This window comes from Microcaecilia unicolor, chromosome 8 (assembly GCF_901765095.1).
Source record: "Microcaecilia unicolor chromosome 8, aMicUni1.1, whole genome shotgun sequence".
Classification (NCBI taxonomy): Eukaryota; Metazoa; Chordata; class Amphibia; order Gymnophiona; family Siphonopidae; genus Microcaecilia; species Microcaecilia unicolor.
In genome coordinates, this window is record NC_044038.1 from 50,862,846 (window position 1) to 50,887,422 (window position 24,577).

Below are 24,577 nucleotides of genomic sequence, written 5' to 3' on the forward strand. Positions count from 1 at the left end.
GTAGGCTGGTGCATCTCTGTGAATGATTTTGTGTACTAGGGAGCATATTTTGAACGTGATGCGTTCTTTAAGTTGGAGCCAGTGTAGCTTTTCTTGTAGGGGTTTAGCACTTTCATATTTTGTTTTACCTACTATCCTTGTCTTCCCCTTGTCCCAATCAGCTTTGTAGAAAAGAGGCTTAACTGCAAAGGTCTAAAATACAAACTAATGCATGCATCAAACTTCACCTACTTGAGCACACAGTTATGGAACGCACTGCCGCGCAACTTAAAAATGACCTACGAACTAACTAACTTCCGCAAACTACTGAAGACCAATCTCTTTAATAAGGCTTACCACAAAGATCAACAAATATGAACAAACACAACTCCTTCACATATATTCTGAAATGTCTTATAATATCTGCTTGTTATACTATTATCATGTTCTTTTCTTTTTTCATAATCATGTTAACTAAGATCCTTCTATAATACTAAATGTATATTTTCTAATGATATTTCCACCATTCATGATGTATTGTACGCCACATTGAGCCTGCAAAGAGGTGGGAAAATGTGGGATACAAATGCAATAAATAAATAAATAAATATGCATGGAGATAGGAGGGTGACAAAGCAGTACAATTTTATGGTTTATAATGGCCAGATCTTTGTTAAGTCCTGTCTGGTGGGTGTCAAAATATTTAATCATTCTGACTTCAAAGGTCCTACACTCCTGTATTGTTTTAAAGTTCCCTTTCACGATTCTTACCATGAAATCACTGGTATAGTGTTCTGGTTTTGTAAAGTGCTGTCCCACCGAGGTGACATCCTGATTGGTACTAGCATTTTTCATATGGTGTCTATGTAAATTAAATCTCTTCTTTAGCATCTGACTTGTTTCTCCAGTGTAGCAGCCTTCATTGCATTTTTTACACTGAATGATATATACCACATTGGAAGATGAGCACGTGAAAGATTCCTTAATGTTGAATATTTTTCCTTTGTGAATGACCGTGGGGTCCTATTTAAGTATTAGGAATCTATCATCTACTAGAAAGGAGGACAACTAGACAGACTGGATGGGCCAAGTGATCTGTATTTGTCATCATTTACTATGTTACTATTAAATATATCTGTTCTGTTTTCCTTGAAATGTGGTAACAATGTGAACTCACAAGTTGCTTTGTTAAATTTTGCTGCTGCTTATCTGGAGTTGTAAAGCATATTCCAAGTCTCCCTTCGAATCAGGAGTTTGTCTCACTGTGATTAAAGGCAAGCTTATGCTGGATTCTTATAATCTTTCATGCAGATTTTTCTGTTTCATACTTTGGAGAAGATCCCAATTCAACAGGCCATTCTCTTATTCAGAGGGGCTTCAAAGTTTGCAGGGGCTGCCTCTTCTCTTGGCTGACCAGTAACCATGGAGACAGCACACAGCGAGGCTAAACCCAATTCTCCTCTGAAAGTGCAACTTACAGTGCTGCGAGCACATGACCTGGTAAAGATTTTCTTTAGCTGTTTTAACGATATTGAGGATGTTGTAGGGGTTAATGACCTTATTACAAGTTAAGAAAAGACTTGATATACTTACCAATCTTAAGTGCAGCCCGTTTTTCTTGTAGAATTTTATGCCATGTTTTCTGTAGTATTTTTCATCTTGCTGTCAGCATCACTGCTTACAAAACTCTGCAGGCAGAGCTTGAACTTATCCTGGTTAATTCCACTTTTTAGCATGATATTTGTTGCCTTTGGGGCAGAGCTTCTGGAGGCACATCTTGTCAGTCAGGATTACCACTATAAATACCTATGAGGTAGATTTGCATGTATTGGAGACTCATTGTATGCAAATCTATTATATTCATTGTTGTAATCATGAAGATCTGACTAGCTACCTGTGCCTCCAGGAGAGGGTCGAGAAGCATTGATTTAGGGGGAAAAGTTTGAAAAACCTAGGCAGTCTCAAACTGTTCTTGGTAACTTTCAGTCAGTTGGCAGGCTTGTGGGCTTCCATTTGCTTAAATGGCTGATGATGGGAGTACAGCCTACAGTTAGAATTTGGTTTGTGACATATGATAGGAGAGTAAAAAGATGTCACTAGAGGAAGGTTAAGAGCACAGCAGTGGCAGGAAAGCAAGCGAAGGGTTGATAGACTTCAGAATCTTCCATTGTTGAATGCTGTGAATCCAACTTTTGTGGTTCTGTGTGGGTAGCAGAAATTACAGAGAATTGTTTTGTTTCTGTCCTACAGAAAACTGTTAAAGCAGAGTCAGTTATGACCTATGTACGAGTAGAATATAATAACGTTCTTCTTGGGGACTCCTCAAGATACGCAACTGTTGCGAATAAACCCGTGGAATACAACTTCACTTCCAGCTTTGACTACAGCTTGAAGGGATCAACTCTCTGGATGACATCGCTCACAAACCTGTCATCTGTAAGGAATTCCAACTCTAAATCAGAGGTGGAAATAGTTTGAGAAAACATAGGCATAAGCCAAACGTTTTGAAGCTGGGGAAATGATCTATAGTGTTTTTAACTAGTGTTTGATTTGGTTTTATCTAATTGCTTTTGGTTCTTTTTATTTTGATTTATTTGTGCTTTCCCTTACCCCTCCCTCACCTTCATTCTTTCTCCCCCACTTTCTTCCTTCTCCTGCAGCCTGGTAGCTGCTCCTCACATAGCCCCTGCCATCACTGCTCCTCCTGGCCTTGATTGTCTGTTTCCAGTCTGACTGGCAGCAGCAGATTTAACTCCTGCTCCTGGCCCTGGTAGCTGCCGCTTCTTTCTCTGAACTGGATGCCAATGCTGCTCTGCTTTCTGGCCCTAACAACTGCAGCTCCTCTGATTAGCACCAGGCACCAGCAGAACTGCCAGTGCCAACATATAAATTTACACCTGCCATTGTAAATGTGTACATGTGCATTTTATAAAATACATGCATACATCGTAACTCGTTTTCAGCTTGTGATTAGGTGCTGAAAGTGTTCACTCTATACCTAGGACAAATACAATACGCTTATGGTTGATTGTGGTCTTGGAAATACCATTTGCAATTGTACAGCCTACACCATAAGACTGCCAGGTGATTGGCTGTTGCTGTTCAGTGCGTCTGACGTCAGCCCTTTAAAGGGTCACCATTTTTTCTGATCACTGTCTTCCCCTTGAGAAGAGATGGATGAGGCTGTCTCGACAACTCTCGACCATTGGACCCTGAAGCAGGCAATGAAACGTTGGCCATGCTAGGTCACGGTCCTTCATTTTGAGAAGAGGAGTGTTAAGCAAGACCCATTTAAGCTAAGTACTCTTCCATATATTTTTTGGAATACAGCTTTGCAGTTTTGCATTTGACGTGTATGTATGCTCATAAGGAGGTTTTTTGTGGCAATGATGAAGCAATCCTGCTCTTGTTGCTTATTGCACTTGTGAGCTTCTTGAGGCTTTTTCCTCCTGCGAACATCGGATTTGGAAGTCAGACTACAAGAGAACTCTTTTTATTTATTTGTGCATGTGCTAATGTTGCCATTGGCATGCAGCTGTTGTGTAGGTTTTGTAGGTGGTATGGGCTCACATATTCATATGCTATCCAGTTAGCATGAGGTAATGTAGCAGCGCTAACTGCATAGCGCAGTAACACCCACACTCCACCCCGCCAGACATGCCCCCTCAAAAAAAATATATATATATATTTTAGCTCACGGTTAGTGCACATACATTTGGCACTTACCGCAGGATGCCTGAACATGTCCCCCGTTATGCCATTTTAAGATGGGTTAGGCGCATGTTAGCATCTATTGCAGCTTAGTAAAAGGGCTCCTATGTTGATGAAGGCATTAACTATTACTCCTTAACGCAGAGAAGTGTACACAAGCCCCATTAGACAATCGCAATGTCTTGTATTTAGGAATATTGACTAAGTTAAGGAATCATTTGTAGTTGCTGCAAAGTATGGCAATCTGAACATGTATCTCCTTTGCTTAGGGAATGACATTGGCTGCCATTACAAGCACAAATTCTTTTCAAAGCATGCTGTTTAATTTACAGGATCTGGCATGGTCTAATACCTCTGCAGAATTTAAGAGAGCATGGGATAAGCATAAAGGATCATGCTTGTGGTACTTGAAAGTGATGGTAGAACCTTTGAATGAGTATGTTCTTTGAGAGGTAAACAGGAAGAACATAGTAACATAGTAGATGACGGCAGAAAAAGCCCTGCACGGTCCATCCAGTCTGCCCAACAAGATAACTCATATGTGCTACTTTTTGTGTATACCCTACTTTGATTTGTACCTGTGCTCTTCAGGGCACAGACCGTATAAGTCTGCCCAGCACTATCCCTGCCTCCCAACCACCAGCCCCGTCTCCCAACCACCGGCTCTGGCACAGACTGTATAAGTCTGCCCAGCACTATCCCCGCCTCCCGCCACCGGCTCTGGCACAGACCGTATAAGTCTGCCCAGCACTATCCCTGCCTCCCGCCACCGGCTCTGGCACAGACCGTATAAGTCTGCCCAGCACTATCCCTGCCTACCAACCACCAGCCCCGCCTCCCACCACCGGCTCTGCCATCTGATCTCGACTAAGGCCCAGATGCATCAAACAAACGTTAAAAACTCTAAAATGTTAAAGTCCCTAACGATTTTTTAAAAATGAAGAATGCACCAAAAAACCAAGTCGCACAAGTTTGGTGCGGTACTGTAAAGTACAATGCACCAAACCTGTGTAATCCCCGTCCATGATCGTCCCCTAAAGCATGCGCAGAGCAGCCAAGCATTATGCTGGCTGCTCTGTGCATGCCACAAATGTCAAAACTACAAAAAAAAAACCCAAAACACAAACACGTGTGTTTTGGGAGGGGGCAAAGGCGCTCGTCAAGAGCGTCCTTCATGGACGTGCTTGCCCCCGCCCATCCCCACCCGAGTATGCCAGTGCTCCCCGCTTCCCCCCTGCATCCAAACCAATCATCAATTCAAAATAAAAAGGCACAAACTTTGTGGGATTTTAGAAACTTTCAGGCTGCCCCGGCACCCCTCCCTTCCTGTTTCCCAGCTCCGCCTCCCACCATTCTCCGCCCCCATGCTCTGCCCCCCCGAGATCATGGCCGCTGCTCCCCCCCCCCTCCACCAGGCCCCCCTCCTTCCTACCAGGCCCGCGCAGCGCCTTTCAACTCTCTAAGGCGCTGCACGGGCAAGAAGAACGCCGAGTTGTTGCATCTTCGCTGTCTTCACGTCTCCTTTGCTGTTGGGCCCGCCCCCGTCTGATGTAAGTAACCTATGAAAACGCACATTACCGTTTTCATTTCCACCACCTCTCGCGGGAGGGCATTCCAAGCATCCACTACTCTCTCCGTGAAACAATACTTCCTGACATTTTTCTTGAGTCTGCCCCCCTTCAATCTCATTTCATGTCCTCTCATTCTACCGCCTTCGCATCTCCGGAAAAGGTTCGTTTGCGGATTAATACCTTTCAAATATTTGAACGTCTGTATCATATCACCCCTGTTTCTCCTTTCCTCCAGAGTATACATGTTTAGTTCAGCAAATCTCTCATCATACGTCTTGTAATGCAAATCCCATACCATTCTCGTAGCTTTTCTTTGCACCGCTTCAATTCTTTTTACATCCTTAGCAAGATACGGCCTCCAAAACTGAACACAATACTCCAGGTGGGGCCTCACCAACGACTTATACAGGGGCATCAATACCCCCTTTCTTCTGCTGGTCACACCTCTCTCTATACAGCCTAACAACCTTCTAGCTACGGTCAATGCCTTGTCACATTGTTTCGTCACCTTCAAATCTTCAGATACTATCATCCCAAGATCCCTCTCCCCGTCCGTACCTATCAGACTCTCCCCGCCTAACACATACGTCTCCCGTGGATTTCTATTCCCTACGTGCATCACTTTGCATTTCTTCGCATTGAATTTTAATTGCCAAACCTTAGACCATTCTTCTAGCCTCCTCAGATCCTTCTTCATGTTTTCCACTCCCTCTCGGGTGTCCACTCTGTTACAGACCTTAGTATCATCCGCAAATAGGCAAACTTTACCTTCTAACTCTTCGGCAATGTCACTCACAAATATATTGAACAGAATCGGCCCCAGCACTGATCCCTGAGGCACTCCACTACTCACCTTTCCCTCCTCCAAGCGAATTCCATTTGCCACCAAATAATTTAGCAGACTAAATTAATTTTGTGCAGAGATACTAAAGGGGAGCCATATTTTGGCATGATATTTTAACACCACCTCCCAAACCTGCTCGTGCACTGCCCCATTCCACCTCTTCTGCATCTTGCAGCCGAAAGTGTCTGTGGGTGAGATCGAAAATTGCTTATTCAGACAGAGAAGAAATGAGTCGTTGGATCCTGAGTCTCCCATATTACATGGGAGTTTACTGACTTTGTGCGGGAGATGTCTTTCTGAAGCGGGGTCTGCTTGTGATCTTGAAACAGCCTTGACAACTTTTTATTTCGGTTGAGCTTTCCCAAAGTTACTTGTCACACATTGGGCCAAGGAGCCTGCACACTGTATTTTATTTGTATATTACCTCCTTTCCTTGAGTGTCTTATTGCTACCATCAAGGCTGCCGAGAGGGGGGGGGCAGGGGGGGCAAAATTCCCCCTCCAAGGGGGGCCCGGCGCTAGGGTTAGGCCACCGGCGCTGCAGTCCCCGGTCTCACCTGCTTGCCTCCTCGGCTCCAAGCCCCCTGCATTTGAAGCGGCAGTCACAGATCGCCTCTCTTCGGGCCTTCCCTCCCTGTGTCCCGCCCTCACGGAAACCGGAAGTTACATCAGGCGAGGGCGGGATACAGGGAGGGAAGGCCAGAAGAGAGGCGATCTGCAACTGCCACTTTGAATGCAGGGGGCCTGGAGCCGTGGAGGCAGGCAGGTGAGACCGTGGACTGCAGCAGTGGGGGGGGGGGGGGGGGGAGCAATGGGGGGTGGAAGCGGCGGGGGGAGCGACGGGGGGGGGGGTGGCAGCGGTGGGGTGAGCGGCGGGGGATGGAGGCGGGGCAGCCTTGCCCCGGGCCCGGCCTAGTCTCTCGGCGGCCTTGGCTACCATTAATAACTACTGCTGCACTAAGCTGCATGTTACCATTGTAACCTGGGTTGCCTTCTGTTTGGTTCTCTTTTTCTGCCCTTTCTTTGCATTAATTTAATTGTGAACCACTTTGATATCGTTTTGATTTAGCGGATATCAATTTTGAATTTGAATCTTTATCTGCCATCATTTTTTCAGTTTCTTTGTAATAGTGAGAACACTTCCTGTGCTATCGTTTATAATGACAACAGCCAGAGAGCACCACTGCCCTAGTCGGGTATATTTTATAACAGCACACATAGTTTTTAGAAATGCCCATGACCCGCCCATTCCACACCCATGGCAATGCCCCCTTTTCCAATCTGCATCTTAGAATTTACATGCATCACTTTACAGAATAGCCTTAGAAAGTTGTGCGTGTAAATTCTCATTCATGCCAATTGGTGTCAATAATTGCTTGTTAAGTCACAATTATCAGCGCTGATTGGCTTGTTAAGATAATTGAGTTGAGAGCGCTAATCAGAAAATGAACGGATTTGTAAGCAGAACTGAAGTCATACTATAAAGAACCTGGGGGGTAACTATGAGCAGATACCACACTACTAGGAACATTAAAACATGACCTAAAATTAAAAATAAACTACAAATGCCTTCACTAATTGCTACGTTACATTTGCAGATAACATGTGGTAAAATCCCACATTAAACTGCATTAACTGCAAATCTTAATCACTTTAGTAATAGGGGCCCCTATATGTAGACAAAAAGAGCAGCATCACTTGGCTCTTTATTCATGGAGGGGTCAATTCTATAAAGTGTGCCAAAATTTGGGTGCCAAAATTCAACGCACTGAGTGCAAATTCTATAGTAGAATCTGAGCACCTATATTCTGTTATAGAATACTAGCGTATGCCGGCATTTAGGTGCCAACATTTAGGCATGCCCACCTGATGCCATGTAATGGCGCACACCTAAATGTAGCACATCATGTATGACAGGCATATGGCCCACCCATGCCCCCTTGCATTTTCGGCACTATGCAACTTGCGCACACATGTTCTACTGCTGAGCGCATGTCCAGCACACAAGTGAACATTTCATTCATGTGCGGAATTGCCAAGCATTCTATCATTTTAGCTCACAAATGGTATTTGCATTTAGGTGTTAAGGTTATAGAATTAGTGGGATGGTGACCCTAGCTCACAAAACTGTACGCATAATTGGTTACACTTAACAAGCAGAGCTACAAATTATATGTTTATTATTTACTTTTAAGGGAAAAGTAAGAAACAGGGAACTAAGGGAAAAAAAACACCTTAATCCTTTGTTTAAAGCCCTAGTTCTAAAAGTACTTTTAAAATACCAGTTATGCTGCTTATCCCAGAAATAAGCAGTGGATTTTCCCCAAGTTATTTTATTTATTTATTTGTTACATTTGTACCCCACATTATCCCACCTATTTTAGGAAGCCGTCTAAACCTTTTTTAAACCCCACTAAGCTAACTGCCTTTACCATGTTCTCCGATTCGTTTTAAATTTACTACTTTTTAGGTTCATCGTATGCCCCCTAGTCCTGGTAGTTTTTGAAAGAGTAAACAAACGATTCACGTCTACCCGTTCCACTCCTCTCATTATTTTATAGACCTCTATCATATCTCCCCTAAGCCATCTTTTCTCCAAGCTGAAAAGGCCTAGCCGCTTCAGCCTTTCCTCATAGGGAAGTTGTCCCATCCCCTTTATCATTTTGGTCACCCTTCTCTATACCTTTTCTAATTCCACTATCTCTGACTGTTGTTCCTGTAAGGGAGTACTGTCTTTGTTCTCACTATAAAAAGTAGTGTACTCCAGAAGTGTTTGCTGACTTGGGGGGGGGGGGGGGAGTGCTTTCTGACTTGTTCCTGTAAAGAAGTACTGTCTTTGTTCTCACTATGAAGAGCAGTGAACCATAGAAATGTTTGATGACTGTTCTTAGAGTGGGGAATGGTGGGAGAATGCTCTCTGACTGTTCTCACCACAAGGGAGTACTTATATGAAGAACACTGTACTGCAAAAGTACTCTGTTCTTATAGTGGAGAATGGTGGAGGGTCCTGTATGACTGTTGTCACTGTAAGAGAGTTCTGTCTTTGTTCTCAGTATAAAGAGTAATGTACTATAGAAGTGTTTGCTGACTGTTCTTATAGTGGAGAGTTGGGGGGGGGGGGGGGTGGGGGAGAGAGTACTATCTGGCTTTTCTCATTGTGGGGAATAATGTGGCCAGTACTGTGACTAGCATTGGAAACGTGCTCTCTACCCAATCAATTCTGTTTATCTTTGCAGTCACTGTGTTTGAAATTTTATCAAAGGAAAAGAAACAGAAGGAGGAGAAAACAACAATTTTAGGGCAGGCATCGGTAGCCTTGTTTCCCCTGCTGCAAGGTTAGTGATTGACCTGATACAATTAAGATTCACTGGACAGGACTTGTCACTAGGCCCAACAGTGCTTCAGCAGAGGCGTAGCCAGGTTCTGATCTCAGGGGGAGCAGACTTTTATAAAATAGGCACCGGTTGGTGTCAGCTAGACAGCAGTGTCTGTGTTGTTGCTCAGGTGGTATGGCGGGCAGTGATTAATATAGGCTGTCTCTGTTGTGTCCTGCCTACAAGGAAACAGTAAGTTACATCAGGAGGCAGGACGCAGAAGAGGTCTCTGGACTGGCCAGAGCAGGCAACCTGTCTTCTTAACTACAAAGTAAAAATATTCAAGAATAGCACACACATTCCTTCCACTGCTAGACACCATGTTTAAATCAGATGGGCTTTTGTTTGTGTGGTGACTGGCAAAGGGGTACTCCAGGACTGCCCTAGAACACAAAACTTACCACACCATAACAGCCCTAACCCACCTATCAGAAGACAGTGCTACATATATTACACTGGACTGTGGAGCACCAATATACTTACTATTGGGAAACTGGTACAAACTGCACTGTTACACATTCCTACACAGACACTACATGCTAGCAGAATCCTTCACCTCAGTCACACATGCAGAACATGGACAGACCCTCATCTATATAAACATAAGATTAGCCATACTGGGTCAGACCAATGGTCCATCTAGCCCAGTATCCAACAGTGGCCAACCCAGGTCACAAGCACCTGTCAGAAACCAAAATTGTGACAACATTCCACTCTACCAATCTAATACAGAATAGGGAGCCACAAAAAAAATTGAAATAGAGATTCCCCCCCCCCCCCCCACACACACACACACACACACTCTCTGTCCAAGGAAGCCAGACTCCATAGACTGTGCACTACTGGTAAAAAAGAGACAGAAATGCATTTTCTCCTGTACATTTTACAAAGCAGGTACATCTCAGTCCTTACAAAGTATTAAATTAAAATTTCTACCTTTGTTGTCTGGGAATTTGGCTGGTCCTATTCTTTTTCTTACATGTTCCATGAGTCAGTCTTACAAATTCTTTTCCAGGTTGGCCTTTCCATTTCTTCTCTCGCCTCTTGTCTTCTTCCTTTCCTTCTCTAAATCTGTTTGGCACTGATCTTACATTTTACGTCCCCACTATCAAATAGCTGTGTATAGAGCTGCCATTTGATCCAGTTCCAGAAGGGAGATTTTTCAACCAGTCCTAGTGTGAACTTGCATCCCAAATTCATATGGGATTTGCAGTCCCTGATTCTACCCATCAAAATCTGTGCTGCAGTACATCCAAAATGACTTAAGAAAATGCACTTGGACCCCTCTACTGTTGTTTGAACAATTTATTTTCTCATTTGCTTTGGTCCCGCTGTCTCTTTTCTGTTTTTCTCTGTTTCTTCTGCTTTTACAGGGTCTTTTGCCCATCTTACATTTCTTCTGTCTCCAAATGCAGCATCCTTCTTTCCTCTGCACCACTATTTGTCCTGTCCAGCATCTCCCTTCTGTGTCCCTTGTCCCTATCCTACCCTCAAGTTCAGCATCTGCCATTTTTGTGTTCCTAACTCCCCCCCCCCCTTTTCAGCACAAGCCTACCTGGTCTCCTCATCTCCCCCTTTTCTAGCATCTGCCATCCAGGTGTCCCCATCTCTCCCTTTTACTAGCATTGCCCTGTGTCCCCATCTGTCCCCTTTTTCCAGCACTACCCCTGCATTACCATCTTCTCCCTTTTCCAGCATTACCTTTTTGTCCCTATCTCACCCCTTTTTCACCATTGTCCCCATATCCCCATTCCCCCTTCCAGTGGCACCCCTCTGTGTCCCTATCTCCTCCTCCCCTTTTCAGTAGTGCCCCTCTGTGTTCCTATCCCCCTCCTTTTCAGTAGAGCCCCTATTTCCCCCTCCCCATTTTCAGTAGTGCCCTGTGTCCCCATTTCTTCATTTTCCAGCACTGCCTCTTTGTGTTCCAATGTCCCTCTCCTCTCCCTGTCCAGTATTGACTCTGTGTCCTTCTCCCTCCCTGTCCAGCATTTACCCTTCCCTCTCCCCATGTTAACCTTCTTCCCAGTCTCTTTCAGCGCTCCCCATCCTCATTGGGGCCACATATCTCCCTGGCCTGCTCACACAGTCCATCCTCTGGCAGCTCCAAGGAGGTTTAATAGACAGGAGACCAAGTGACACCAAAATGTTGAAACCAATTAGGCCAATCTCACTTTCCCCTTCCCCACACAGCTGTCATTGCTGTATTCTCAAAACAAAGCAAGCAGACCTATGAGCTGCTGCATCCACGTTGTCACTCTTTATTGTTAAAAAAAAAATCCTTTATCCTCCACATTTTAAGACACTGCCTATCCTGCTGGATAGTGATGGCACAAGGAAAGCAAGTTTGGTCCAATGAAGACTAACTCAAAATAACCTGTTTCTTAGCTGGGCCCTAGTATTACCATATTAAACAATTAACTGGATTTCTTGAAAGGATTATATAAACGTAGGATGCATGACTAGGGACACAAACATACACTTATTTATTCAATATCACAATTCCTCATGTACAGCCACAAAACAACTTTTTAGGGCAGATAGTGTTCCTTTTATTATTGACCAGATAGAGATAAGAATTTTCAGTTTTGGCACAATATAAGTCATCATCACAAGAACAAAATATAAGAAAACCAGTGGAATGAATTAGGGACTTATAGTCCATTTTTGTTTAAACAAAAGATATCTGCATGAAACAAAATAGTTATTTTATTTTGACTTATAAAACTACTTGCCCCTGAAACACGTTCAAAACAGAATAATCCCTTTGTGTATCTAAAAGGTAAACGTCTACAAAACAGATGAAGATGTGATTCCATGTGCCCCAATGAAGGGAGAGTTTAATTCTACTTCCATTTAATTTCAGTATATTTTATCATCTTTATAACACCAGGCTTCCGAAGGCAGATTACAACTACAGTTAAGATGAACCCATTAGGAAACAGGATAGCCTCACTGAAATCTGGACATCTATATATAAGAAGTGAAGAAAAATGAGCACAAACTATAGACTTTATAATTGCAGTTTCTACCAACTACAATAATTTTTGAAACTGTTTTTGTGATATTCAATTGTTATTTCTTTTATCCTCCACCTTTTAAGATGAAGCAACAATAAAGGATGACAAGGTGGGCGCAGCATCTCATAAGTTTTCTCGCTTTGTTTTGAGTGAACTGAAATGAGGGCTGCGCGGGGGGGGGGGGGGGGGGGGTGGGTAGAAAGTGGAAACAATTGGCATCCTTGCTTACAGTGGAGTAGATGGGCTCACTTCCACTCTGGTCTTCGGCTGTCGGCAGCATTTTCTCCATTTCCTCCCCCCCCCCCCCCCCCCCGAGTTTTGCATCTTTCTCCCTCTCTTCCTCGTCCGCGTGGCCACTTTACTTCCCTGAAGCGTTGTTCTCCCTCCGGCACCGGTGATTCACAGTCAGCCTTCTGCCAGCGTCAGGGCCTCTCTTCAGGTGGATCCCACCTCTGTTGCATTCGAGTAGGTGGGACACGCCTGAGGAGAGGCCCCGACGCTGGCAGAAGGCTGACTGTGATTCACTGGTGCCGGAGGGAGAACGCCGCTTTAGGGCAGTAAAAGTGACTTACCATGCGGACGGGGAGATTGGGCAGAGGAAAAGATTGGAGACTTGCTTGAGAGGGGGGCAGAACAAACTATTGGGCAAGAGGCACATAGGCGCCATTTTTTCTAGAAACCTGTTTGGGGGAGCGACTGCTCCCCCTGCGCCCCACCTAGCTACGCCACTGTGCTTCAAATGATTGAGAGAGAGGGTGTATCTGTCATATTGGACGTTGCTGCCCCTGCTTCCACTGCATGCAAATCTTTCTCATGAATATTCATTGTGGATATCCTAAAAACCTGACTGGCTGGGGTGCCTCCAGGACCAGGTTTGTGAACCACTGCCTTAGCCCCTGTGCACCCTTCCTCTTCGTTCCCTCGCTGGCTGATTCTTATGCTACAGTGCTGGCATCTTTGCTCTGGTATCATTCAGAGGCCCATATGATTCAAGCAGCTGATGTGGGCTGTCGGAGGGAGAAGAGGGGAGATGCAGTGGTGCCAAAAGGGTGCCTTGTCTTGACATCCCATGCAATCATTTGGCTTGCCCCCACCCCTTTCATGTGACAGCCCTGTCAGTAGGGATTAAGCAAGTACTGTCCTGTAATACTTATTTCCTCTAAACTTTGGAGCTGATTACGTCTCTTATTTCTTTGCAGGGGAGTGTAAGTTCAAGACAACTGTCCCACTGCATCCTGCGACAGCCACTCCACTAGAGACTGTTCGAACAGATGCCAAGGTTGTGGTCTTCCCTGAAACCTAGTAATTCCACAAAATTGCTTGTTTAAGTGCCTTGTATGTTTTGAATTCAAGCCTGTACTTTCCATGAAAGTTTCAAGTGCAATAGTTTAACCCTGTGGTTCCAAATTTGGGGATTAGGACCTCAACTTGGGTCATATGATCAGTAGATAGAGGTCCCTCCTCTCTGGACCTCCATTGTAACTTAAGCCCATTAGTGGCAGTCAAAAGGGGTCTATGTTAGTAAACACAAACATAGAAAATGATGGTAGATAATGAATGACCTATCCAGTTTGCCCATCCATACTGCCTGCTCAACTCTACAATCTCTCCTTCTCCCTTAGAAATCCTCTGTTCTTGTCCCATGTTTGTAGGCTTTGCTCCCTCTTCTTAGTGGGCTCTCTTTTGTTTGCAACTTTTTATTATTGTTACAATTATCCTATATAATAATTCTCACCACCAATGTTCTAATGTGGGACTGCCTGTGTCCGTGGATCCTGGAGTTGTTGAGCTAGGCTCCGTAGCCAGGATGACGTCACTAACAGCTGATTCCCAGGCAGGGGGAGGAGTAGGGAAACACGCTCTTACTCCTCCCCCTGCCTGGGAATCAGCAGTCAGTGCGCCGCTCCCTGCCACTTCAGAGCAAGTGGCAGGGAGCGGCGTATCAAAAAACTACAAGCGCGGCACCACAGAACCCCCCCTTGGCACATCACCCAATCCCCCCACCCGGCACATCAAACACCCCCTCCCCCCAAGCACATCAAACACCCCCTCCCCCCACCCGAAGCACATCAACACCCCCCCCCCCCCCGAGGCATCAAACCCCATCGCCACCCATAGATGCCAGTAGTAACGCTGTCCGGCTGCTGCTGCTGCTTCTCCTGTTGAGCAGCAGCGCCCGCTACGAAAAGAAAAGAAGCGATAAATGTTTTTAAACCCAGCCACCAGCCCAAATCATTCGTAAATGCCCGAGTCTTACAACACAGTCTCTGCAGCTGCTCCTCCTCTCGCCTCCACGTCACTGCCCCTGGAGTAAGACCCCGGAGGAGCGCAGTGACATGACAGGCGAGAGGAGGAGCGGCTGCAGAGACTGCATTGTAAGACTTGTGCATTTGCGAATGATTTGGGCTGGTGGATGGGTTTAAAAACATTTATCGCTTCTTTTCCTTTTGTAGCGGGCGCTGCTGCTCAACAGGGGAAGCAGCAGCGGCCAGATACCATTACCACTTGCAGCTGCGGGTGGCGAGGGGGTTTGATGCGCCGGGGGGAGGGGAGGGTTGCTGGACATGGGGGGGAAGGGAAGGGTCGCTGGACATGGGTAGCTGGAGGGGGGGAGGGGAGGGTCTGTGGACATGGGTAACTGTAGGGGGAGAGGCTGGTTGCTGGACATGGATGGCTGGAGGTGAGGCAGGGGAGAGGGAGGTGGGGAGGGGGTCCTGAGACCAGAGAGATGGGGGTGGGGAGGGGGGGGGACCTGCAAGAGGGGGGGGGGGGGGGCTCACACTCACCCACTCACTCATTCACTGTTTGTCACATACACTCTCTCTGACACACTCCCTGCCTATCACACTCTATCTCTTTGTCACACACACACAGTCTCACACACACAGACACTCTGTCTCTCACACACTCTCTCTCACACAAACACACACACACACTGTATCTGTCTCTCATTCTCTCTATGACACACACACTCCATCTCTCACACACACACACTCTCTCTCTCTCTCTCTCAAACATACACACTCCGAGGAAAACCTTGCTAGCGCCCATTTCATTTGTGTCAGAAACGGGCCTTTTTTTCTAGTATATAATATAATGTCATATTTCCAACTTTAGAACAAGTAAACAAAATAGCTAATAACTGTGTTCTTGTTTCTTCTTCTCCTTTCCCTCCCCCCCCCCAAGCCTATTTCACATCTCTCCAACTTCTCTGCCTTCTTCTTTTTTACTTAGTTATTTCTTCAATATTGTGATAGGCTTGGGTTGTTATATCTCTTGGAATACATCAATCACTAGTCCTCCCATTACCCTCCCATGGTGGACCCTTTTAGACTGGAAACACATTCAGAGTACTGGGGTCTGTGAGTGCACAAGCATTAAATTAAATTCTTCAGACTCTTCAAATACATGTAAAAAATAGAAATGCAGAGCACTTAGCAGTGAGCAAAAACATTGACATGATTGTGTTTCAAATGCCAGCTCTGCTTCAGGGTGTGGCATTTCACAAATTGACTTATTCCTTAAAGAGTTGCTTCCAAACAATTCCACATTCGTCATCCCAGTAACTCGAAAAGTGATCGTGTGGGTGTTTTTGCTGACTCCTAAGATAAGTGTGCTGCGTTTCTATTTTTGGGGGGGCGTATTTTTTGAAGAATGTTATTTTTTTTTGAACATTTTTCATGAAGTTACGAAAAAATGTTGGACCGATGATTAGAGTTGGCTTTTCTCATGTGAGTAATACACATAAGTGAGTCTGGAAGTCTCTCCTATGACAGTCCTAACTACATTTTAATAATATTGTTCTTTGCATAGACTGAGAAGGCGTATTTTGGTTTGTGTTTTTGCTTTCACTTATTTTGGGGCTGGTTTTTATATCTGGCCTTCATAAACTAGGCACCTTTTTGGACTTCTCACATCAATGTTCTGTTTATAAAATGAAGTCCTATAGCAGAAAAGATCCTTGTTAAATACAGTCTTTGTCATCCTAGTGCAATTAAATCCTTACAGCTGACCCTGAAGTACATGTGCCTGAATCACAATAGTTCAGATCTGTCAGTCATCAGAAATTTCCATGATTTCTTTGTGTTCTCTTGTAGCCCAGCCTGGAGGTGTCTGTATCTGTCCCTGAGCCCCTGCTTTCTGAATGGCAATTCTCACAGGGTAACCTGTTGAAGGTGACAGTGGAGACTGTCTACTCTGTTCCGGAATCATGGAACCTCATAGGACCTCAGTATAACTATGTGGTTAGCCTTCAGGTGCCAATGACTGGCGAAGTAAGTGCCAGTTAATGGATTCATATATAAGCTTTGTGTAGAAGGAGATTCTGTGTTCATATATATGTCCAGGTGTGTGTATATATTTACTGCTTCTGCTCTATGTTGTCCTGTTTGAGCTGTTTTTGCATGAGTTGAATGTTTCTCTGTTGACGAACAAGATGAAATCAGCCACACAGGTCTTTGTGAACGTTTGTCAGCTGTAAGTCAATATGAGTTGTGGGCTGAGTGTTGGATATATAGTTAAATTATGTATTCACAAGCCCTGAGTCTTTAAAATATCTGGATGTTCCTAAAAGGCCAGCAATAGCTCCGCTCATTACCCTTAAAAAATACCTACAGGAGATATTGAAGATTCCTGAAAGTGCATATCCACCAGTTTCTAAGATATATAATTTGTTACCATATAAAAGAAAGATACTAATCAACCTATGGTGGAAGGAGGTGATGTCTCTTTTGATACCTTAAATCTTACACAATTGATTGAAGAGGATGAGCAGGGTGTTAAACTGGCAACATTAATAGTAACACTTGTGTTGCAGCCCGATCGAGTTTGGGTTCTAAAGCAATTTTTCCGACACAGAGAAGAACTTTTCATGAACTATAAGATTAGATTGTTTCCAGATGTGGCAAGAACAACCCAAAAGCGTTGGCAACTATTTCTTAAGCTTCGTCTTAGGGTATTACAGTTGGGAAGTCTTTTTTGGTTAAAATTTCCATGTAAATGTGTTCTGAAAGTTAATTTTTTTTGACCCAACACATCTAACCTCCTTTCTAGACTCAAGGACTGTGGTGTCTCCATCCGTGCAATCTGTATTAATAACATCATCTACTCCGTAGCGAGTATAAAGGATCTAGTTTCTCTTCTAGTTTTCTTACTTAATTAAGTGAATAGTTTTCATGGAATTGTGCCTTGTCCCTCATACTATTAGTGGACGAGAGATCAGGAAGATTACTTATTTTTTTTTATATAACGTTGTAATATGATGAATATATTGTTAATTTTTTACTTTCCTTTTTCTGTTCTTTTCTCTATCAATTCTTGATTATTACGTGAAAATATAAATATAAAATGTAAAAAATGTATATCTGTGTAGTACCGGAAGACTGGAGGGTAGCCAATGTTATTCCGATTTTTAAGAAGGGTTCCAGAGGAGATCCGGGAAATTATAGACCGGTGAGTCTGACGTCGGTGCCGGGCAAGATGGTGGAGGCTATTATTAAGAATAAAATTGCAGAGCATATACAAAAACATGGACTGATGAGACAAAGTCAGCACGGATTTAGTGAAGGGAGTCTTGCCTCACCAATCTAATGCATTTTTTTGAGGGGGTAAGCAAACATGTGGACAATGGGGAGCCGGTTGATATTGTATATCTGGATTTTCAGAAGGCGTTTGACAAAGTGCCGCACGAAAGACTCCTGAAGAAATTGCAGAGTCATGGAATCGGAGGTAGGGTATTATTATGGATTAAGAACTGGTTGAAAGATAGGAAGCAGAGAGTAGGATTGCGTGGCCAGTATTCTCAGTGGAGGAGGGTAGTTAGTGGGGTCCCGCAGGGGTCTGTGCTGGGTCCGTTGCTTTTTAATGTATTTATAAATGACCTAGAGATGGGAATAACTAGTGAGGTAATTAAATTCGCCGATGACACAAAATTATTCAGGGTCGTCAAGTCGCAGGAGGAATGTGAACGATTACAGGAGGACCTTGCGAGACTGGGAGATTGGGCGTGCAAGTGGCAGATGAAGTTCAATGTTGACAAGTGCAAAGTGATGCATGTGGGTAAGAGGAAACCCGAATTATAAGCTACGTCTTGCAAGGTTCCGCGTTAGGAGTTACGGATCAAGAAAGGGATCTGGGTGTCGTCGTCGATGATACGCTGAAACCTTCTGCTCAGTGTGCTGCTGCGGCTAGGAAAGCGAATAGAATGTTGGGTGTCATTAGGAAGGGTATGGAGTCCAGGTGTGCGGATGTTATAATGCCGTTGTTTCGCTCCAGGTGCGACCGCACCTGGAGTATTGTGTTCAGTACTGGTCTCCGTATCTCAAAAAAGATATAGTAGAATTGGAAAAGGTACAGCGAAGGGCGACGAAAATGATAGTGGGGATGGGACGACTTTCCTATGAAGAGAGGCTGAGAAGGCTAGGGCTTTTTAGCTTGGAGAAGAGACGGCTGAGGGGAGATATGATAGAAGTGTATAAAATAATGAGTGGAATGGATCGGGTGGATGTGAAGCGACTGTTCACGCTATCCAAAAATACTAGGACTAGAGGGCATGAGTTGAAGCTACAGTGTGGTAAATTTAAAACGAATCGGAGAAAATTTTTCTTCACCCAACGTGTAATTAGACCTCTGGAATTCGTTGCCGGAGAACGTGGTGAGGGCGGTTAGCTTGACGGAGTTTAAAAAAGGGGTTAGATAGATTCCTAAAGGACAAGTCCATAGACCGCTATTAAATGGACTTGGAAAAATTCCGCATTTTTAGGTATAACTTGTCTGGAATGTTTTTACGTTTGGGGAGCGTGCCAGGTGCCCTTGACCTGGATTGGCCACTGTCGGTGACAGGATGCTGGGCTAGATGGACCTTTGGTCTTTCCCAGTATGGCACTACTTATGTACTTATGTACTTATGTACTTATGGATGTAAGTTATAACCCCTGTGAATATGATCCATGAGACTATGATATATAAGCATGTGTGTAAGCTAGGAATTTGTGTATGAGTTGTAGGTCTGTGTGAGTTATAAGGTTGTACTTAGAAGCTATGAATTGTGTGAATTATGATTCTGTATTTGTGCAGCAGAGACGGTGAAAAGCAACCAGCATGTTAACAGGTCAGATTGCTGTTAAAAATAGATATATGTGTGTGTGAATGAATAAGAGACAGAGAGAGAGAGTATTATATTTATTATTCTAGAAATGTTGTCTAGTTGTTAATAAACATATTTGTACTTAGAATTATTCCTTAATACATGCCTCTGTTTTCCCATGGTGGGTTTGTAGTTCTCTATCAGGCTTATTTTCGAAAGAGAAGAGTGCCCATCTTTTGACACAAATCAGGAGATGGGCGTCCTTCTCCCAGGGTCCCCCAAATTGGCATAATCGAAAGCCGATTTTGGGCGTCCTCAACTGCTTTCCATCGCGGGGATGACCAAAGTTCACAGGGGCGTGTCGGAAGCATAGAGAAGGCGGGACTGGGGTGTGCTTAACACATGGGCGTCCTCGGCAAATAATGGAAAAAAGAAGGGCATCCCTGATGAACACTTGGCTGACTTTACTTGGTCCTTGTTTTTTAATGACCAAGCCACAAAAATGTGCTCTAAATGACCAGATGACCACCGGAGGGAATCGAGGATGACCTCCCCTTACTCCCCCAGCGGTCACTAACCCCCTCCCACCCTCAAAAAAGTTTTTTAAAATATTTTTTTCCAGCCTCTATGCCAGCCTCGAATATCATACCCAGCTCCATGACAGCAGTATGCAGGTCCCTGGAGCAGTTTTAGTGGGTACTGCAGTGCACTTCAGGCAGGCGGACCCAGGCCCATCCCCCCCACCTGTTATACTTGTGGTGGTAAATGTGAGCCCTCCAAACCCACCACAAACCCACTGTACCCACATCTAGGTGCCCCCTTCATCCCTAAGGGCTATGGTAGTGGTGTACAGTTGTGGGGAGTGGGTTTTGTGGGGCTCAGCACACAAGGTAAGGGAGCTATGCACCTGAGAGCTTTTTCTGAAGACCACTGCAGTGCCCCCTAGGGTGCCCCGGTTGGTGTCCTGGCACGTGAGGGGGACTAGTGCACTATGAATGCTGGCTCCTCCCATGACCAAATGGCTTGGATTTGGTCGTTTCTGAGATGGGCGTCCTCGGTTTCCATTATCGCCGAAAAGCGGGGATGACCATCTCTAGGGATAGCCATCTCTAAGGTCGACCTAAATGTTGAGATTTGTGCGTCCCTGACTGTATTATCGAAACGAAAGATGGCCGCCCATCTTATTTCGATAATACGGGTTTCTCTGCCCCTTCGTGGGACGTCCTGCAAGGACGTCCTCAGGAAAACTTGGGTGCCCCATTCGATTATGCCCCTCTATGTGTGTGTGTAGTATGTGTGTCCATGGTTTATGTTTCTTGGTACATCTATAAAGATTTGTCTGTGATCTTATCCTCTTGGTATTTGTGTTTTTAGAAAGAAAATCCTCTGGTGTTTGCAAATGGGGTTCTGAAGGCTGGGGGTGAAAAAGAACCAGTTCCTAGGCAAAAGAAATGGCCCATTGGTAAATTCCTGGCACAAGGAGCTCAGTGCATCCCAGAGACCTTCATCATGGGTGGCGCCTATGAAGAAGAAAATGGAGAACTGAACCATGAAGAGGTGAGGGGAAGAGGAGCTATGGAGTTCTGGGGTAAAGAGACATTATCATGAGAGAAAGAGAATCATACTGAGATGAGCTGCAGTGGCACAGGGATGGGGAAGCTGGTATATGGACCACAGCTCTGTATAACAGATGCTGAGGAGGTCTTGCAGCTCATCTGCATATTCCTCCCAGCACTCTCTGGGATGACTCCCAGGTCTACCCTGATCCACTCAGGGCCTCCATTGCTGCTACCCAGTGCTCTCACCAACCATCCATCAGGTGCTGAGGAGCTCTTGCAGCCCAGCTGCATATCCCTTCCAGCATTCTCCAGGGTGACTCCCAGGTCCTCTTCGATCCACTCAGGGCCTCTCCCCCTGCTACCCAATACTCCCACTGGCTGCCTACCAGGTGGTGCGTTCAATACATTCTATTTCCACAGGTTTTTATTTTCCTCTCTCCTATTTCCAATGACTCCACTACACTTTTCTTAATACTGACTTCTCCCAGTTTCCTCATATCAAACCACTGAATACCTCAAGACCACATTGCCCACTTTATGCTTTCTTCCCTTCACCATCCCATTTGTTTTCTACCTTCCTCTCAGCTCTCAAGCGTCAACAATTTCTTCCTTTCATTCAGGGGTCCAAAAGAAGCCAAACACACAAACAGGTAGATACCTCTACATCTAGACAACAGGAGCAAAGCAATAGTAGAGGATGCCACAAAACACGACCAGCCAAGAGACTATAATAAAAGTCCTTTAATAAAAGCACCAGAGGTTGGACCCGACACGGTCCATGTTTCAGCAGATAGCCGCCTGCTTCTGAGGTCACAATCAAACTTCTACAACAAAGTAAAAGCAAGATGTGCCTGGTGCAGAGTGATAACATAGCTATCAAATTCCAGCAGTAGTGTCAGATCACATTATAATGTACCTTTGCTCGCTTGTCTTGCACTACTGCGTTTATCTGACACTACAGCTGGAATTTGATAGTTGTGTTATCACTCTGCACCAGGCACGCCTTGCTTTTACTCCATTCACCCAGGCTAGGGTATTCCCGCCCTCCAAGCTGCGACATGCATAAAACAGAAAACTGTAAGGAAAGCAATGCATGGGTGGGAGGGTAGGCAGCTTTCCTTCCTGTCCACGCGAGCAAAAGAGGGATTATTTCCTGTACATGCTGGCTTTTAAGCCCCTGCTTCGCATCCCTCCTATCCTATCAGGGCCTGGCTTTGGTGCAGAAGCTGCTTTTCGGCCGCTAGGCTTCCCCGTTGCTTAGCAACAACCTCCACCACCGGGGAGTAGGGTCACGGGTGCATGGTGTCATGTTAATGTCGGCTCCATGCACCTCGGCCCTCCGCCTCATTTCTTCTCAGGAGAAGACAAGTTTGAAAGAGCGCATGTCATCCAAATGTATGACACCAGCAGTAGAAATATATTCACTAACTTTGGAAAGTAAAAATGTTTTTACTTTTAAACTTGCAAGGGGTACAAAGTACCTGCTGACATTTTGCATCTGCGTTTTCTATGGAAAATCACATGTGAACAGTAGAAACTAAATCTAGCTGGTTTAGTTCCCTCTCATGATGTACGCAAGCCACTAGAAATGTCTTGTGTCTCCTCTAAATGCAGCTAAAAGTATGCACATTGTGGAGAAAAACTTAGAGAAACGGAAGAGTCACTTCAGTCAGAATAAAATGCACTTGACACCACAGGGAAATATAATTGTAAGATATTCTGCCATATACATTCCTCTTTATTAAACATATAAAAATACAACAAATTAGCAAGAAACTCCAAAACTAAGGAGCTTAACAGAAACCAGGACAGCTAACATCCCAGTGATGCTCTTCCTCAAGGATCTCAGCTTCTCAAGCACAAAAGATCCTTCCTTTACATACAGATGTCCAGCTCATTACTAATATCATATGAAATCCAAATGCCTAACTGATAAATAACCAATGAGGCAGGAGGAAACTGTTAAGGGAAAATAATTTGTTAGAGGTATCGTCATGATAATGCTTCCAAATGGTTCTTTTTGGGCATATCATGACAGGAATGAACTTCACCCCCATGCCAGGGTGTGTTGGAGATTATCTCATATAGCATAAAGTTAGCATTACATTATCTTCTCTTTATCTCCAGTGTTAAGGGCAGGGTGTCCTCTTAACTTTTTTCGGGTCAGTATTCAGCCCACGGTGGTCAATGTTTTTTTAAACTCCAGCTGTTGTAGATACTCAGGACAGGGCCATACCCAGATATTGGTGCTGAATATCCATGTTTAAAATGACTGCAAAGATTTATCCAGGTACATAAGTACATAACATAAAGTACATAAGCACTGCCACGCTGGGAAAAGACCAAAGGTCCATCAAGCCCAGCACTCCGTCTCCGACAGTGGCCAATCCAGGCCCCAAGAACCTGGCAAAACCCCCAAATTTAATAATGATCAATAGACTTTTCCTTCAGGAATCTGTCCAGGCCCCCTTTAAACTCAGCAAGGCCACTGCCAGTGATATTCAGACCAGTATCCAGACAACTACCCAACTGTCCTAATTTTATCTGGATAGTTAGCTGACTACATATAGCTGTAACTGGATGACTCCCAGCTCTTCCCAGACTCTACCTCTGGACTGCCTTGGCACTACCCAGATAGTGCTGAGATGGTCTGACTGGATTTTCAGTGGCGCTATCAAGGTAACTACTGCTGAAAATCTGGGTATGACCTAGTGAGCGGGTCTTATCCATATAAGAGCCACTCCTACCCAGATAAGTCTGACTGAATATCAGGTCCTTCATCAACTTCTGTGGTCTGTGTCCTGGTGTAGTGGGTCCATAAACAAGTTTACCATGGCCTATATCCGCAGCATCTATAGTGTCTGCGCTACAGCTACCACAAGCGCTGGATACAAATTCATTCTGGGCAACATATGGTCGGTATGAATAAATCTTTTTTTTTTTCTGTTATGCTTGAATTGTAGTGGCCGCCTTATTTGGTGCATTTCTACCCCACATTTTCCCACAAGTGCAGGTGCAATGTAGCTTACATGAATTCAAGAGGAAACAATACAATGCAAAGATGACACCGTTACAGATGGTGACAGGCAGGGAATGGAACAGGGGACAACACGGGGGGGGGGGGGGGGAGTTAGGGGCAAAGCAACCGGCAGATAACCATGCACAGTCAGCAAGGGAGGGAGGTTAAACATAGGAGATATCATTGGAATAAACTTTGGCGAATAAGAATGTTTTTAAAGACTTTTTGAACAGCTGGTGGTCGACTAGTTCTTTTAGTTGTCTCGGCAGAACATTCCAGCATTTTGGACTGATGTAGGGGAAGGGCCTTACTGAGATTTGGTGTAGTTTTTATACAATTCAATAGCTTCATGAAGACACTCAGCAAGAGAGCAATTTGTTCTCTCCCCCCTCACAGATGCTCAACAATTCACCGATATGT

General features: G+C 44.6%; 1 protein-coding gene across 1 annotated transcript in view; it reads left to right on the forward strand.

Annotated features, from left to right (window-relative positions):
* The window catches only part of CFAP70 (cilia and flagella associated protein 70), a 178,555-nt gene that overhangs the window by 7,257 nt on the left and 146,721 nt on the right, over positions 1-24,577 (forward strand). Inside the window, 7 exon segments of the mRNA XM_030213232.1 lie at positions 1,291-1,479; positions 2,230-2,365; positions 2,368-2,415; positions 9,341-9,439; positions 13,695-13,774; positions 16,593-16,769; positions 20,954-21,136. Of these exon segments, the coding sequence (XP_030069092.1) occupies positions 1,402-1,479; positions 2,230-2,365; positions 2,368-2,415; positions 9,341-9,439; positions 13,695-13,774; positions 16,593-16,769; positions 20,954-21,136 (801 nt within the window). The 5' untranslated portion in view covers positions 1,291-1,401.